General features: G+C 43.3%; 2 protein-coding genes across 2 annotated transcripts in view; one reads left to right on the top strand and one right to left on the bottom strand.

The window, feature by feature from the left end:
- Positions 1 to 17,338, top strand: part of Shc4 (SHC (Src homology 2 domain containing) family, member 4) — an 88,545-nt gene that overhangs the window by 44,059 nt on the left and 27,148 nt on the right. Inside the window, exons 6-8 of the mRNA XM_013009964.1 lie at positions 718 to 788; positions 10,413 to 10,476; positions 11,285 to 11,404. Coding sequence (XP_012865418.1) covers positions 718 to 788; positions 10,413 to 10,476; positions 11,285 to 11,404 — 255 coding nt within the window. The remainder of the gene's footprint in view (positions 1 to 717; positions 789 to 10,412; positions 10,477 to 11,284; positions 11,405 to 17,338) is intronic.
- On the bottom strand, positions 12,733 to 14,602 carry Eid1 (EP300 interacting inhibitor of differentiation 1). The gene has a single exon (XM_013010180.1). The coding sequence runs from the start codon at positions 14,437 to 14,439 to the stop codon at positions 13,903 to 13,905; it is 537 nt and encodes a 178-aa protein (XP_012865634.1). The 5' UTR covers positions 14,440 to 14,602; the 3' UTR covers positions 12,733 to 13,902.

The raw sequence follows: 17,338 nt of genomic DNA on the forward strand, positions 1-17,338 counted from the left end.
TCTTCTATTATTGGTCTCATCTGACTCCAGAATTCACTCTCCAAACCATGAAACCATAATAATCTTTGTTACTTGTATTCCTGATATTTTAGTTTAGATTTAGCTGATGTTTTGTTTTTGTTTTTTGGTTTTGGTTGGTTGTGGGGCCTGAAATCTGGGCCTCAGCTCTTTAGCTCAAGGTTAGCACTCTACCACTTGAGCCACAGCACCACCTCCAGATTTTTCTGCTTATGTGGTGCTGAGGAATCGAACCCAGGGCCTCATGCATGCAAGGCAAGCACTCTACCACTGAGCCACCTTCCCAGCCTCATTGCTGATGTTTTATAACTGAACTGAGGCCTGAGGCCTGTGTCCATCAGTGGTTGGAAATATCTGTGCAAGTTAAGAGTGTGGAAATGTAACTTGATACACCAGGAGATGACTTCAAGTTGCTTCTGAGTAGGTCAGTTGGTAGCGAAGAGAAAACTTTATGGCTTTTTGCTTGTTTGTTTTGTGTTTTGGTGCCAGTACTAAGGATAGATCTGTCCCTTAGATTTCTCATTAAAGGCTAGTGCTCTACCATTTAATCTGCAGCCCCATTTCTTGCTGGAGATGAAAGCCTCATGAACTGCTCTGCTCAGGGTTGGCTTTGAACCATAATCCTCATATCTCAGTCTCTTAAGTATGAGTCCCGGATGCCTGGATTATGGCATTACTTGTTCTTCTCTTTTATTCTAGTACATGGGCTGCATTGAAGTACTTCAATCAATGAGGTCACTGGATTTTGGAATGAGAACCCAAGTTACAAGGTAAGACACCCCAAACTACAAGGACATTAAGGACTGTAAGATCATAATAGTTTTGTTTGATTGATTTGCTTTCCTGCTTCTATTGTTATTATTATTATTATTATTAAGGTAAAGTACAGAGGGATTACAGTTACATAAGTCAGAACAATGCCCCTCCCTCACTTCATTATGGATTTTTTTTTGTTTTTTATTGGTCTGGTCCTGGGGCCTGAACTCTGGGCCTGGGCGCTGTCCCTCAGCTCTTCAGCTCAAGGCTAGCACTCTACCACTTGAGCCACAGCACCACTTCCAGCTTTTTTCTTTTTGCTTATGTGGTGCTGAGGAATGGAACCCAGGGCCTCAGGCATGCAAGGCAAGCGCTCTACCACTGAGCCACCTTCCCAGCCCCTTCATTATGGATTTTTATCCACATGGTTGGAAGGTAGAATAAACCTCCACTGACTTTGAGTGAGTGGTTTTATCTCATCTGTGTGAAAATTTTCCAACTGTGTCAAAGCGTCTGTGTTCCAGATGCGGACAAAGAAGATGTTTCTACAGAATAACTGGTTTCCCCGGTGCCAAAGTATTTATGCCTGCAAAGAGGACATTAGAGAGCCTCAGACCTGTCACTGATAGTTGGGTGGCTCACACCTGTAATCCTAGCTACTCAAGAGGCTGAGATCTTAGCATCATAGTTTGAAACCAGGCCAGGCAGGAAAACTTTTGAGACTCCTATAACCAACAAAAGGCCAGAAGTACAGGTGTGACTTAGGAAGTAGAGTGGCAGCCTTGAGCAAAGTAACAAAGGGAACAAAAGGAGAGCATCCAGGCCCTGAGCTTAAACCCCCAGTACTAGTACACATTTATGAAAATAACCAGTTGAACCACCAGTTTATGTTTTTTGTGCCCATCCTGGAGCTTGAACTCAGGGTCTGGGCACTGTTCCTGAGCTTTATTGCCTGAAGGCTAGTATTTTACCACTTGAGCCACAGCTCCACTTCTGGATTTTTTGCTGATTAACTGGAGATGAGAATCTCACTGACTTTTCTGTCGGGGCTGGCTTTGAACCATGAGCCTCCAATCTCAGTCTTCTTAACCCTTTATTTCTCAACAGAAAACCTCTAGAAAGCTTCTGGAGGTTTTATTTTTAAGAAAGGTAGAATGTCAGAGAAGCTAGAGTTGTAATTCTTCTGTATCTTTTATTGATGGGGGAGTGGGGCTTGACCTCATAGCTCTATCATTGAGCCATAGCTTCACTTCTGGCTTTTTGGCAGTGAATTGGAGATAAGAATCTTATGCCCTTTCCTGCTCAGGCTGGCTTTGAACCTTGATCCTCAGAGCTTATCCTTCTGAGGAGCTAGGATTACAGACTAATGCCTGAATAATTCTTCTACATCCTAAATAGAGAAAGAAACTAATGATACAGTAATAACATAGGACCCAAAATTCAGTAAAAACCAATCTCACCTTGAAAAGTCATTTGATTAAAGGAGACCTTAGCTTGAGGCCAAAGGAAATGCCAGCAAGCAGTGTAGGTCTATTACCTGCAGGGCAGATTTGTTCTCTCTCTCTCTTTCTTTCTTTCTCCTTTCGTCCTTCCTTCCTTCCTTCCTTTCTTTCTGGTTGGTCTTGGGGACTGAATTCTGGGCCTGGGCACTGTCCCTCAGCAATTCAACTCAAGGCTAGTGCTCTACCACTTGACCCACAGCACCACTTCTGGCCTTTTCTGCTTATGTGGTGCTGAGGAATCGAACCCAGGGCCTCATGCATGCAAGGCAAGCACTCTATCACTGAGCCACCTTCCCAGCCCCTTGTTCTATTTCTTGTTGGTATTTTCTGTAGGAAAAATAAGAAATGGCAAGAAAGTACAGTAACTATATAGCCTTGCTCATTTTAATGTTACATGATTGAGTTGGAGCTGTGAGACTGACATTTCCTCTCTAGATGTATATTTCCCAATGATGTTTATAAACAAAGCCTTTTTGGCCTAGCTCAAGTGCCACTGTAGAGATGTTCTCTGAAAAATAGTTCTTTTCACTGCTCTCTGTGATAATAGATTGAAAGCATGTAAACAAACAAGCCAGGTGCTGGTGGCTCATGCCTATAATCCTAGCTACTCAGGAGGCTGAGATCTGAGATTTGTATCTCCAATTAACCACCAAAAAACCAGAAGTAGTGCTGTGGCTAAAAATAATAGAGCTTACCAAGTGCTGGTGGTTCACACCTGTAATCCTAGCTACTCAGGAGGCTGAGATCCGAGGATCACGGTTCAAAGCTAGCTCAGGCAGGAAAGTCCATGAGACTCTTATCTCCAATAAACCACTAGAAAACTGGAAGTGGCGCTGTGGCTCAAGTGGTAGAGCACTCACCTTGAGCTGAAGAGCTGAGGGACAGCACCCAGGCCCAGAGTTCAAGCCCCATGGCTGACAAAAAAAGAAAGGAGATGGTATCTAGTTAAGTGCAAATGCACAAATAACTGTGGCACGGGTCACCAGCAAGTCTCAGGTAGATGAAGACTTCCGTGTGAGGGAGTAAGGGAAATAGATCTGGGAGGAGGGGGAGAGGCAGACTAGTGACCAGTTTACAGCACAGGCTTCAGGATCCCATGGGCACAGATGGAGCTGGGGTAGCCCTTCTGAGTTGGAAACCTGGCTTTGGAATCCCATTCACTGGATATCTGCTGCATCCAGAGCTGGGACAAATGCCCGAGCAACGACTTCTTTAGAGGAAGACAATTTCTAGAAAAGATGTTCATCTGTGAGACCTCCAGTCAGCTAAAGTACTCTGCTAGGTGCCATAGTTTATATAAAAAAAAATCAGCTCTGAATTCTGCCTTTATAGAAACTGCATTGTCTACTACTATCTGCACAACAGACATAATTCAGCCTATTATACATTGTTTGCACCATCCCAGATAACTCACATTGAAGACTTCGGTGTTGGACGTCAAACAAAGCAGCTAAGATCCAGCTCTTATACAGATGAAGCAGTACCGTGGCTAGCATTTACTCAGCATTATTCAAAGCACTACTCTCATGTCTACTTCATACAATGAAGGAATTGAGACTCACAGAGATTTTACAGTGTGTTCAAGGTCATCGGGATTGTAAGAGACAGCTAGAGTTTGAACTCTGCCTCTCTCCCTGTAATCCACTCAGCCGGTCTTTTTCTTTTTCTTTTATCATGAGGAATAGCATTATGGATAAATGAAATCCCTTGACTTCTGTTTCTTTTTACATTTGCTATAATTTTGCACTTTCGTTTATTGCTGTGTCCACCAAGCACTTTGTACTATATCATGCTCCTGGTATAACTTGATGAAAGTTAGTTGCTATTTAAAGAAAAATAATTTTCCTTTTTCTCTCCCTCCACTGAATGCTGGTAGGAGAGACTAAAAAACAACATGAAATGATAATTTAGCGTATAAAAGGACTTCCATAATTCTTATATTGATTAGTAAGAGATCCATGTCTTTTTGTTGTTGGTGGTGGTGGTGGTGGTTGTGGAGCTTGAACTCTGGACCTGGGCACTGTCCCTCAGCTCTTCAGCTCAAGGCTAGCGCTCTACCACTTGAGCCACAGCGCCACTTCCCGCTTTTTCTGCTTATGTGGTGCTGAGGAATTGAACCCAGGGCCTCAGGCATGCAAGGCAAGCGCTCTACCACTGAGCCACCTTCCCAACCCTTATGCTTGGTTTTTAAAGGAACATCCAGACGGCTGTCCAGAGTGGTTGTACTACTTTACAACCCCACCAACGGCCTACAGCTGCTTTTTTAACTACATGGAGTAACAAGAGTTGTGGCTAAGCCCATGTGGTCTAAAAAGCCTTCCAGATTTGCTCCTTGGCCTTTTTTCCCCTGAAGTTTGTGGACTGTTGGAGTAGTGTGAGTCTCAACTATCCTAGGTTGGAAGTAGTTAAGAGAAGTTGCTTTACTCCCAGTCCCTAAGTTCTATCCTGCACCACTTCAATCAGGCTCTCTGGAGATGATATTTGGCCATCTGAACATGTTAGCCCTCCAGTATCGCAATCAAGGCTGAGAGCCACCATCCCCAGCATGAATGCCTTTCCCGGGGCAGATGCCTCAGCCTCTAGGCCTCCAGGCTGCAGATGAAAGAGAGAAGCCAGGGCCATTATCACCCGCTGTGTGATGGGAGGGGCAGGGCCACCAGTGCTCTCTGGTAAAACCATTTTACTGAGGTGGCAGGGAGGGAGAAGAGAGGACAATACCCAATATCTCTCCCAGAATATAGAGTGAGAAGTTGAAAACAGATTCCCTCTCCACCTTCAAATGGGCAATGTCACCTCCCCGATCCTAGCCTCTAGAAACAGGTGACCTAATTCCCTAGCATCCACCAACAAAGCCATCTGTCCCACGCTGGAAAGCAGGATGCCACGTCCCCCTGTGTAGTGAGTCCAAGAGATTTAATCAGTAGTCCAGGAATGACTTGAGAATCACCAGTGGGATTGGTTAGACTGCAGGTTCCCTAGCCCCGTTCAGATTTGCAGAATCCAAGTCCCTAGGATGAGCCCTAGAAATTGGCACTCGAACCAGCCAGTTCCCAGTGATTATTAAGGACTTCAAAGTATGGCCATCACTTACTTACAAGGGGGTGTTGCATGCTCGGTGAGCATACTTGCTGAATGAAGTTGTCTAACCACAGGAGATTTTGCTGGTGTGCTAGTTAACACCTTTCAAATGTGAACACATATGTAAAGAGTGATCTTCCTACATAAAGCCTGTCATGTGTAATACATATATGCCAAATGACCTTTAAAAAGAACTAGTTTTTTTGGTTTTTTGTTTTTTGTTTTTTTTGGTCCGGTCGTGGGACCTGAACTCTGGGCCTGGGTGCTGTCCCTCAGCTCTTCAGCTCAAGGCTAGCGCTCTACCACTTGAGCCATAGCGCCACTTCCGGCTTTTTTCTTCTTGCTTATGTGGTGCTGAGGAATCGAACCCAGGGCCTCATGCATGCAGGGCATGCACTCTACCACTGAGCCACCTGCCCAGCCCCAAGGCTTGACTCTTCATAAAGACTATACAGTCATCCCTTTGTGGGTGTGGATGTTTGAGCATTGAAATGCGTGTGTCTCTTACAGGAAACCAGCGCAGCGCTGAACAGGCTGAACAGGACGTGGGCCCTTGATGGGAAGGAGATGAGGTGCTTGGGCTAGGGCGGTCCTTTGCTTCCATTTAGTTCAATTGGAGCCAAAGGACAGACATAGAATAGACAGAACAACCCATGAACTAAGGCTGCTGAGCTGGGTCGAGTTGCAAATGTATTTTAGAAATCAGATTTGAAGTCTAATCCCAGCGGATGGAGTGATGAGAGAGAGTCAGTAGTGGGTACGTGCTGTGGGCGGCCCTGAAGGGTTTTTTAATTCAACCACCCTGGGACTTGAAAGGCCTGTTTCTAAAATGAAAGGCTATATTCTGAGAGCCAGGTGCATACCCTCCTTGGGTGCTGGGTGATGCCTGTTGATAACGGCACAGAGAGAATTTAAACAGCTTTCCATTTTTAACCGGTCTGTGTGCTCTGACTGTGTTCATTGTCTACTTATCACTAGCGAGGCAGGCTCAGGTTCCAAAGTATCCTGTCCCAGGACTTTTGCAACCTTTGACTGTCTTTAATTTCACCAAGCTGAGCAAAATTGAACACATAGCTCACGGAGCCTTGATTTAAAAATAAAATAGAAGATGCTACTGGGTCTATGTAGAACAATCAGGACAAAATAATACCTCTAGTGCAGTATTAAAAGAGTTTATAAACGTTACGTTTGTTTTTTGTTTCTGGCCAGTCTTGGGCTTGAACTCAGGGCCTGGGCACTGTCCCTGAGTTTCTTTTGCTCAAGGTTAGCACTCTACCACTTGAGCCACAATGCCACTTCTGGCTTTTTCTGTGTATGTCGTACTGAGGACTCGAACCCAGGGCTTCATGCATGCTAGGCAAGTACTCTACCACTGAGCCACCTTCCCAGCTCCACTTTGCCAGGGACTGTCCCTTGGGAGAATAGAGGCCAACTAGTTTTGCCTCTAGTTTTGTATTTTTGCCCCCCTCTCCCCCCCCCGACCTTTTTGAGAGTATTTCTGACTTTTATTTTGGAAAAGCTCTTGCTGTGATTGATTCTCCCTGCCCTTCCTTCCTTTCATTTCAATTTGCTTGGACAAAACTGAAACCTTTCTTTTACTCTGTGTGTGGGGGGGGCGGGGTAGAGGATGTGAATGTCCCTTAATTTTATATTACCCATTTGCTGCCTTTGCTGTTTACTGAACAACTGCATTTCACCAGGAAACAAAACAAAACAAAGCCATAGCCCCTCCTCTCATTAGATATTCTATTTCATGATATTGCCTTCCAAATTTTTTTTTTTGAGGGAGGAGTGTTAGGCAACATTGCTTCCCAGAGGAGCTGAAACTGTTTTTCACACACACACACACACACACACACACACACACACACACACACACAAAACTTAAGCTCTGTAGTAGCCTAAAGAAAGATGATTAGTTTAGTTTGGACTTTAAGAAAGACAAAACATCTTTTTTTTGTGTGGTCTTATGGTATATGCAGGGTTTATGGTCTTAAAAGAAAAAAAAATCTTCAACTGCCTTCTCCTTCTCTTCCATCAACCCACATCTCCTCTCCCCTCTTGTGGTTAGACAATAAACAAAGTGACCACTTCTTCCCTCTCCCTTCCTCCTCCTCTCCCTACTTCTCCCTTCTCTCTGTCTGTCTCCCTCTGTCTCTCTAGCTCTGTCTCTGTCTCTCATAGGCTCCCATGGTAGAAGTCTTCAGCCATTTAAACTCCAAGAGGTCTGCTCCCCTAAGAGAGTTTATTTGCTAATACAGTGCTCTAGCTGGAGAGAATCTCATAGCCTGACAGCCACAGAAATGCAGGCTGATGGCGGCTGCAGAATGGCCTGGGGACCTCTTGGCCCTGGGAGAAATCACTACTGGGGGGAGGAGGGGGAGGGGGTTGGAGGGGTGCTCAACTTTTATTTGCTTTTTATTTCTTCAGGATTTGTGAAGTCCATGCCCGAGACTGGAGAGTGTGGTTGAAATTCTAGCAAAGCTCTGAAAGTACTATTTGTTCTTGAAAATGTTAAGAGTTAATTTCTTGGTCCCAGTCTCTGGGTAAGAAAAAGATCTTTGTGAAGAAAAGTAACAAAATGCAAGCATAGGTCTGCCTTCTGTGGCTGGGATTTCAGATTCCTTCACACAGTGACCAACAAAAAAAGCAAAAACCTGAGAAGTTATTTTTCAGTGATGCTTCTAGAATGTTTTCTGGGGAAAGGGAGGTGAGGATAGAAAGTGGACTCTTTACTGTTGAATTTTGTACAGATAGGTCTGTTTGGGGAGAGAGCCTGAGGATTATTTTGGAGAAAGACAGAGAGGGAAGGAAGGAAGGAAGGAAGGAAGCACTTCCTTCCTTCTTTCCTTCCTTCCTCTTTCCCTTTTACTTTTCCCTTTTTTCTATCCTCTTTTCCTACCTTTTTACAAATTCTTGCTATGTAGTCCAGGAACCGATAATCTCCTTGCTTGTGAAATCTTAAATGCTAAGATTCCAGGCATAAGCCACACACCTGGCTTTATTAACTCTTTCTATAGCACAATAATTTGCACATAGCTGCTACTAATGTGTCTTTATCAATCCATGTTCTGCTTTTTCCCCCCTTGAATTATGTAAATAGTAATCTAGGTCCCTAGCAATGGATCTAGATTGCCATCTTTTCCAACAGTGGAATTTTTTTCTTTTTTTTTGCCAGTCCTGGGGCTTGAACTCAGGGCCTGGGCACTGTCCCTGAGCTGCTTTTGCTCAAGCCTAGCACTCTACCACTTGAGCCACAGCGCCATTTCCTGCTTTTTCTGTGTTTGTGGTACTGTGGAATCAAACCCAGGGCTTCATGCATGGGAGACAAGCACTCTACCACTAAGCCACATTCCTAGCCCCAAACAGTGGATTTTGTATTCATCTTTCCCTCCCCCTCTTTTTGGTGGTGCTGAGGTTTGAACTCAGAGCCATATATTTGTTAGGCAAGCACTCTACTATTTGAGCCCAACCCCCTAAACTTGGTTGCTTTATTTTTTAGATAAGATTTAATACTTTTATTTATTTTTGGCTCTGGTTAGCCTCAAACTACAATCTTCCTGCCTACTCCACCCCATAACTAGTACCACAAGCATGAAACATTATGCCCAGTTTCTTTCTTTCCTTTCTGTTAGCGTACTTAGTTGTTGTACTAGGGACTTGAATTGTAACATTTCTGCACATATAGACAAAGATCAACCACACCTCCCTGACTCCCCCTGACTCCACTCCTTTCTTCTTAAAACCATGTCAACAGGCCTCACCATTCTATTTTCATACATGCAGAGACAAAAGCTTTTAGTTAATAACTGCACTTCCGGAGAGGAGGGCATCTGCTTGCTTGTTCACCACTTCCATTAAGGGGCATCTACTTAGTTTAGTGGTGCTTTTCTCTCAGGAAGTGCAATATATAGTAAGGGCCGAAAAATAAAGCAAAGGAGGAAATTTGGTATTGATTTCCTTTTCTTCTGCGAAATTACATAAACGGTCAATGGCTTGTAGCAGTAACTGGGTCAATAAGGTTCCATTTGAGACTACCTTGAACCTCTCTCTAGTCTCCAGCATCCTTTACTGACATCGTCATCTGTTTGTGATCTTCTTTGGTGCTCAAAAACTATGGTGTGTGTGTGTGTGTGTGTTTGTGTGTGTGTGTGTGTGTGGTTTAAATTCAAAATACCACAATAAAGATTTTGTTAAAGTTATAATTGGAATGTATTCTCCAGAAACAAAGATCTACCACCCCACCCCACCCTTTTTTTTTTTTTTCCTTTTCTGGTCATGGGGCTTGAACTCAGGGTCTAGGCACTGGTCCCTGAGCTCTTTTTGCTCAAGGGTAGCACTCTACCACTTTGAGCCACAGTACCACTTCTGGTTTTCTGGTTGTTAATTGGAGGTAAGATTCTCACAGGGACTTCCCTGCCTGAGCTCGTTTTGAACCGTGATCTCAGCATCCTAGGATTACAAGCATGAGCCACCAGTGCCTGGCCGCCACTTCCTTTTTGAATGGAAAAAAAAAAAAAAGACAACAAGAACCAATAACACACAAGGCCAAATCTGAACATCCAAGTGGGAAGGAAATTGATGAAGTGAATGGTAGGCCCCTTGGCTGTGAAACAGCTTTTTTGAGTATTAGGGTGTTGCTAGATCTTCCTGTTTCTTTTTTTTTTTTTTGGTCTGGCATGGGGCTTGAACTCTGGGCCTGGGCGCTGTCCCTCAGCTCTTCAGCTCAAAGCGAGCACTCTACCACTTGAGCTACAGCGCCACTTCTGGTTTCCTGGTGGTTAATTGGAGAGGAGTCTCATGGAGTTTCCTGTCCCAGCTGGCTTTGAACCGTAATCCTCAGATCTTAGCCTCCTGAGTAACTAGGATTATAGATAGGCATGAGCCACCAGTGCCCGGCCTTCCTGGGTTTTAACTGCAGAAGGGATAAGCAGAGTGGGGTTCATTTATGTTGGTCTCTCCATGTCTAGGTAAAATTTGATCAGGATCATTTCTACCATTTCTGGAATAGTCACAGCACCTAGGGAGTATGCTAAGTGTCTCTGGTTTCTCTTGTAGGGAAGCAATAAGTCGTCTGTGTGAAGCTGTCCCTGGAGCAAATGGAGCCATTAAAAAGCGAAAGGTATATGGGTTGTCTTGTTTTATATTCCTCCAACTATGGCAAAGAGCGTATCAAAATACATGTTAAAGGCCAGGTGCTGGCAGCTCATTCCTGTCATTCTGGCTACTCGAGAGGCTGAGATCTGAGGATCTTGGCTGGAAGCCAGCCTGTGCAGACAAATCTGGAACTCTATTTCCAATAAATCAGCAAAGAGCTGAATGTGGAGGTGTGACTCAAGCGTTAAAGAGTGTGAGCCTTGAGCAAATATCCTAAGGGACAACCCGCAGGCTCTGAGTACGTGCACAAGCTCCAATACCAGCAAAAAGCAAAAGGGTTGGCCTCAATAAAGCAGCACCCCTTTTCTTCCTTTTCCTTCTCCTCTATACCCCAACCTCCTCTTGGTTTTTCCTTCCCTTCTCCCCCCCACTGCAGTGCTGGGGTGTATCAAGCCCAGGCCTTGTGCAGAACTGGTTCACTAAGCAAAAGCTCTAGTCCCTGGTGGGTTGTGTTTCCTTTTGTAAGATTTGCATTGAAAAGTTCAACTGGTCTAAACTCTCAGGAATTTGTTGATATAAAACAGGCCTTACTCTTGGGGAATAGAGAAGTAGGAGAAAAGTTCTGAGGCCTCAAATTTCACTTCTTAAATGACTCTGAATTTTACTTTGTAAAAGTGTTTAGTTAAAAAAAAAAAAAACAAAACCTCATTCCTTCTCATCAGAGGAGGAGTAGAGGTTTTAAAGCATTTTTTAAAGTTCTGAAAACATTACTGTAGTGGTTAAGTCTCTAGCAACATCCTTAATTTATAGTGTGGTTTCTGTTATTTTTAAAGGCCCCCGTTAAGTTGCTATCAACAGTTCTTGGCAAAAGTCATCTTCAGTTTTCGGGAATGAACATACAATTGACTATCTCCACGTGTAGCCTCACGCTGGTGAATCTAGACAGTCAACAGGTAAGAGAGCCAAGGTCATTTTATACTTTAACACATCCATTTTTTTTTCTGGAAGTCTAGGGCTAATAAAGAGATGTGTAAAGAGTATGCTTCCAGTTTAATAAACCAGAGGAAAAAAATCTGCATAGCCATAATTAGAATACTAGTATTACCAACTTGCCAACTTGTCACCCACTGAACACCAAACTGTACAAATACTTGCTGCTCAGAGAACATACTAAACACCACCTGATACGTGATGTACTTGCTTTGATCATTGGACTGGGGTGTGGATGAAGGGGCAGAGGAAGAGTAGTATGAGTTCTGGGGCTGATACTATAGCCTATTGAAACTTAAGCAGAAAACATTTTCTTCTAATTCTTCAGGTCAAAAAGTTTTCCCAAATGTTAAGCTACATTGGCACTGCTTTGAATTTAAAAAAAAAATTCTTCCATCAGGTTATTCCTGTGTGAGGGTATGATTTTTCTAATATTTACTGGCTTAAGGTTCTTGATATTGAAGGATTTACTGTAGATCAAGGTCTCATAGAAGGTTTGGCACTGGTCATGCCAGAAGCTTTGGGGCCACAGGGAGGGTAAAATGATGGGTTTTGTCACTTACCTTTCTGGGCTTCTCAGTTTGTAGACATTACGAGCTTTTTCTGTTGGCTTCTTTTTTTTTTTTTTGCCATCTTTATCTGGAGATAAATGCAACCGGCCAGTTTATTGGTCACTGGCATGTACCTCAAGAGTACCTGTCAATTTACACTGCACAATTACTACCCATACACTCATCTGACTGCAGCTATCAGCTAGAGAAGGCAACAGAAGATGTTAGGGAAGAGGCTCTAGGATTTATAACCAACAGTTTACTCCCCATCCTCTCCCCCACCCAACCAAGCTAGTGTTCCAAATGATTCTAATTATCCTTGTCACAGTCCTGGCACTTTATAGGATTTTCTCCTCCAAGGGTGGGTAAGAGGGTAAAAGGCTGAGTTGTCTTTCTACATAGAATCTGTTCTTTACTGTCATTATGGAAGAGTATCTGAATCTTTGAAATGATCATGTTGAGATCTGCTTTTATACTCACTTTGCTTGGCATAGCCTTCTGTTTTAATTATTACTCCCAAAAAACCAGCATCTTAGAGCAATAGCCATAGCAGCAACGTAAGGTTTTCCTAAGCTGGCAAATCCTTACAGGCTATACTTTCCTGAACGTTAGCTTTCAGAAGTTAATTTGTAAATCAGGTGTTTGAAAGTGGATCATTATGAACATTATTTAAACTTAGAAAAATGGACAAAAGAAATATGCCAACATACGTATGCATGCAATACTATCAGCCAAACAAACACACAGAACAAGGAATTTTATTATCTCCAATGCTGGTGCATAAGGAATAACAAGCTTAATTAGAGGAGGAGACAGAGGGAAACTTCAGATACTGAGGTGGATTTCTGGCTAGGTTTAAGACCTTCAAAGACAGATAGTATAATTGTTTGTAAAAAAAACCATTTTGGGATTTTCCTTTTACTTGAGAATTTTCACTAACAGTTCTTACAATATGAAGTTCAATCACCAGCTTAAACAAAACACAGCAAGCAAGACAAAAGATATACCTTGTATACAAGGGTACTAGAAATAGCTTTTCTTTGTACTTTCACATTTTAACATCTAAATTGAAACTTTAAAAAGAAGGGTTGATTTTCTGACATCTTAAAAGAGTCATGACAGTTAATTTTCCTGATTATAGATCACAGTCGCTTTATAAATGATCAAGATACATGTACTAACAACATTTCAGATTTCCTTAGAAACACATTTTAAAATAATAGCACATGACATTCTATATGAATTTAATTTCTTCATCCTTTCGGGGGCATGAATATTTAATGAATCTAACAATGCAAATGTAGTCCGATAATTACGCCTTGTCTAAGATCACGAATTCTGAGTTTTCACAATAGGCATTCAAGTCCAAATAATTCAAAGGTGTCTGGTGGATGTAATTCTGTTCTTCTCATTCTATGACTAGTGTCAGGGGGCTCTGGAATTGGCAGTTTATCTTGGTCATGGTTTCCTCTTGAAAAAAAATCATCTTGAAGGTGGATGGTGTCCACAAGATGTCTTCCCCCAACGCAAAGGGGAAAAAAAAAAAATCTCGATCAATAACCAAAGTCAGAGCCACAAGTGTTCCAGGACGTTCTTGAAACCAGAATTCCACAGTCCTAAGCCCTTTCCCCTCCCCCTCCCGCCCCCTTCTTCTTCCTTTCCTTCCTATTTCTTTTCCTTTTTCACCACGGTCCAGTCACTGTCCTATTGTCTTCTCTTCAGGGAAACAAAACAACAACAACAAAAAACTAACTATATATATATTTTTTCCTTTTTATGTTGAAGATCCAGCTTTTCACAGGGCTCTGTGGAAGGCAACCCAAACGATGGCGGAAATGTGGGGATCTGTCCTTAAGGAGTTTCCTCCTCCTCCTCCTTTTTTTTCTTTTTATTGCCACCAGCCTGTGATTTTACTCCCTATCGATAATCTCATCGCAACCGAGTTCTTCGGTCAGGCGATTGACCACCATGAGCGAGAAGAGCTCCTCGATGAAGGCTAGCTGGTCGAAGGGGGTCTTCTCGTAATGCATCTGGAACCCCCCGTCCAGCGCGGCCTCCCGGGCCCGGGAGGTTCGCAGAAACATCTTGTTGGCTTCTTCCAGGGCGGCGGACACCCGGTAGCCCGCGCCGCCCAGCCGATCCCCTTCGGGGTACTCGTATTCCTCCTCCCAGTCATCGAACTCCTCGTCCTCGCTCTCGAAGTCGAGGCCGGCCATGGGTCCCGGGTGCTCGGCGGCGCCGGGCCCGGCCGCCAGGCCGCCTTTCCCCCGTGGCGGGGCCGCCGCCGCCATGGGCTGGGCCGCGGCCCCCGCCTCCTCCTCCATGGGGCCTACCTCCTCCAGCGGCGGCGGCAGGTCGCCCTCGCCCAGCATCACGTCCATCTGCAGGTCGTTGCACTCCTCGTACAGCTCCGACAGCTCTGCCATCTCCGCCATGGTGATCGACATGCTGGCGGCTCTTTGGAAACGTGTGATCTTAGGTTATCTTGGCGTCTCTCTCTCTCTCTCTCCAGCCCCCCCCAAAACCCCGGGAAAAGAAAAAAAAAAATGCAACGTCCTGGGGCTTGCCTAAGCCGAGCTGCCTCCTCCTCGGGTGCGGCGGTGCGCCTGCGCGCCGGCCGCGGGAGCAGGGGGAGAGCGCGCTGACGTAATGCACTGCGCCTGCGTCCTTCTGCAGATCCGGGACAGGGAAGGGGCGTGGTCTTCCTCCTCCCCCTCCCACCCCACCCCCCACGCCTCGCTGGCCCCCCACCCCACCCCCCGCCACCATGGCGGGGAAGGAGAAGGAGGCGTTTGCTGTCTGTGTCTCTGCACACGGTTCCATGATGGTGGTGGTGGTGGGTTACATCATGATGCATTTGGACCTGTGCAAACCGAAGAGGCCCACAATAGGCAAGCGCGGTACTCTGCTCCGTTCCCCCCACCCCGCCCCGCCCCGCCCCCGGGATGCTGGAAGCTGGACAATACGTGGTCTCCATAGCAACAAGTCAGGCCCCGCCCCCTCCTTTCTTCATCCTGGTAACTGGGGCTTCTGGTCCAAGGCTTAAGGGACCTGCTCTCCAGGCGTGAATAACTGGAGAATCCACGTCTCCAAACTGGAGAGTATATGTCACGGATCCACATATGAGGAAATGATCTCTTCTGCTCATCTATCTATAATTGATCTTTTCTGCTCATCTATCTATAAATGATCCTTTCTGCTCATCTATCTATAAATGATCCTTTCTGCTCATCTATCTTTCTAATATGTTTATTGACATATATATGTATAGTCATTCACCAGAGGGAAACATACCATATATATGTATTTATATATATAAATACATATATATGTGTAAATACATATATATTTATATATAAATATAAATATATATATATATATATATATGGTTCCATTGCTTTTCTCAGGAGCTCCCTTCCCACAATGATCAATTTGATGTGTTTTCTTCCAATCTCCTTTTCTTCGCCTTCACAAGGATCTTAACATACTTGTAAGGATTTGCATGTTTCGATGAGGAGGGGGAAAAAAAAAAGACTCCGCAGTGTTGTGAAAAAAATTAGCTTTGATTCAGTCTTTTGTTGTTCTTTGCTGTTTGTTTTTCGTTTGTGTAAATGTACTGAAGTTGACCTACGTGTGCATTGATACTGTAAAGAATGGATCCCCCCCATGTTCCAGTGTTCCTCTAGAATAAAAGATGTGATGGTAGGGTATTCATTCTTCCAGTGCATGCTAACAAATTGCTATATCTAGAATAGCTGTGCATAGTTATCACACACTCAGCACATAGGATTTTGTTGAATTTTAATAATTTTTAAAATCACTTTGGTGGTATCTTGTTTTATTTTCCATACCTTTAGCTTTCTTGGAGATTGATTATCTTTCAGTAGCTTTCTCAAGCATTCGTATTTGTTTTGTGAATTAATTGGTTCTACTTGGAGTTTATTTCTATTTCTTACTGATTTGTAAGAAAACCTTATAAACTCTCTATGTGGAACTTTTTCATTTTACAAATATGTTCTCCCTGCCCATTATTGTTTGTCTTAAAAGTCTTATATAAAGGTTTTAAAGTTTGTTTTTATGTAGCCAAATACAAGATTTTTCTGCATTTCCTTTGAATATTAGAATTGATTTTTTTCAAAAAGTATGGATTTTTTCTACTTCAGTAATATATCTAGCTAGCTGATACAGAAAAAAAATAAACTCAGGGCCTTGGCACTGCTCATTAGCTTTATTGCTCAAGGCTAGCACTCTACTTCTTGAGCTATACCTCCACTTCCAGTTTTTTTCTGATTAATTAGAGATAAGAGTCTCACAGACTTTCCTACCTGGGCTGGCTTTGAACCTTGTTCTTCAGATCTCAGCCTCCTGAGTAGCTAGGAATACAGGAGTGAGTCATTGGTGTCCAGTGAAAATCTTGTCTTTGTTTTTTGAAGATTGCCTTAGCTCTTCTTGAGCATTTATTATTCCATATTTTATAAATGATTTGAATATATCTTTGTTATGTCTTGGTATCTAGTGAAGTATATCCTGTCCACTGTGTTTTTTTTTTTAATTACTTTAACTCACTGGACACAGGTGGCTCTTAGGAGGCTGAGATATTCAGCTTAGGCATGAAAATCTGTAAGATGTTTTATCTCCAGTTAACCAGTAAAAAGGCAGACATGGAACTATAGCTCATATGGTAGTGTGCTAGGCTTGAGTGAAAAAGTTTAGAGACAACACCTTGGCTCTTGAGTTCAAGCCCCAGTACTGGTGCATATACCCCCCCACCCCCATACACATACACAATTGCTTTAGCAATTTATACTTGCATGGTAATTTATACTTCCCTATTGATTTATATTTCCATATTAATTTTGGGAACATCTTGAAAAGTTCTTCTAATGACATTGGTAGCATGTCTCTCAGAATTATGTGGAATTTATAGATTAATATAGGGCTAGAAAAAATTAATATCTTGTGATATCTTTCTGTTTAATCAGGTCTTTTTAATACCCTTCAGTAAATCTTTCCCAAAACTTTACATGATTCTTATTAGTTTATACTTTAGGTATATTCTTTTTTTTCTTTTTTTGCCAGTCATGGGGCCTGAACTCTGGGCCTGAGCGCTGTCCCTCAGCAATTCAGCTTAAGTATAGCATCTACCACTTGAGCCACAGCACCACTTCTGGCTTTTTTCTGCTTATGTGGTGCTGAGGAATCGAACCCAGGGCCTCGTGCATGCAAGGCAAAAACTCTACCACTGAGTGACCTTCCCAGCCCCTTAGGTATATTCTTATAAAATGTACTTTTCTCTTTCGCCCCCAAAAGTGTCTAATTAATGAGCTATTGCTGATAGGATTACAT

This window comes from Dipodomys ordii, unplaced genomic scaffold, assembly GCF_000151885.1.
Source record: "Dipodomys ordii isolate 6190 unplaced genomic scaffold, Dord_2.0 Scaffold11, whole genome shotgun sequence".
NCBI classification, from domain to species: domain Eukaryota; kingdom Metazoa; phylum Chordata; class Mammalia; order Rodentia; family Heteromyidae; genus Dipodomys; species Dipodomys ordii.

Excerpts from the sequence above, each read along its gene's own strand:
- Eid1 (XM_013010180.1), bottom strand. The coding sequence starts at position 14,439 with ATGTCGATCACCATGGCGGAGATGGCAGAGCTGTCGGAGCTGTACGAG.